This window comes from Penaeus monodon, chromosome 24 (genome assembly GCF_015228065.2).
Source record: "Penaeus monodon isolate SGIC_2016 chromosome 24, NSTDA_Pmon_1, whole genome shotgun sequence".
NCBI classification, from domain to species: Eukaryota; Metazoa; Arthropoda; class Malacostraca; order Decapoda; family Penaeidae; genus Penaeus; species Penaeus monodon.
Window position 1 is genome coordinate 9788996 of NC_051409.1, and position 298 is coordinate 9789293.

General features: G+C 61.4%; 1 protein-coding gene across 1 annotated transcript in view; it reads left to right on the top strand.

The window, feature by feature from the left end:
* Positions 1 to 298, top strand: part of LOC119588843 (putative glucosylceramidase 3) — a 10073-nt gene that overhangs the window by 4111 nt on the left and 5664 nt on the right. Inside the window, exon 4 of the mRNA XM_037937484.1 lies at positions 65 to 218. Coding sequence (XP_037793412.1) covers positions 65 to 218 — 154 coding nt within the window. The remainder of the gene's footprint in view (positions 1 to 64; positions 219 to 298) is intronic.

Sequence of the window (298 nt, forward strand, 5' to 3'; positions counted from 1 at the left end):
AAAAGGGGTACAACTAAGCGATTCACCCTCTCTCCCTCTCACCCCTCCTCTCCCCACCCCCCAGGGCCTACTTCTCCCCCGAGGGCATCGAGTACACCCTGTGCCGCATCCCGATCGCCGGCAGCGACTTCTCCGTCCGCCCTTACTCCTATGACGACGTCGAAGGCGATGTCGCGCTCGAACACTTCGCGCTCGCCGAGGAGGACGACCTCTATAAGGTGGGTCTGGGGGGGGGGGCATGGTGGGTTATGGTGGGTCTAGGGGGTATTTAGGATCTGGGGATATGGTGGGTTATGTC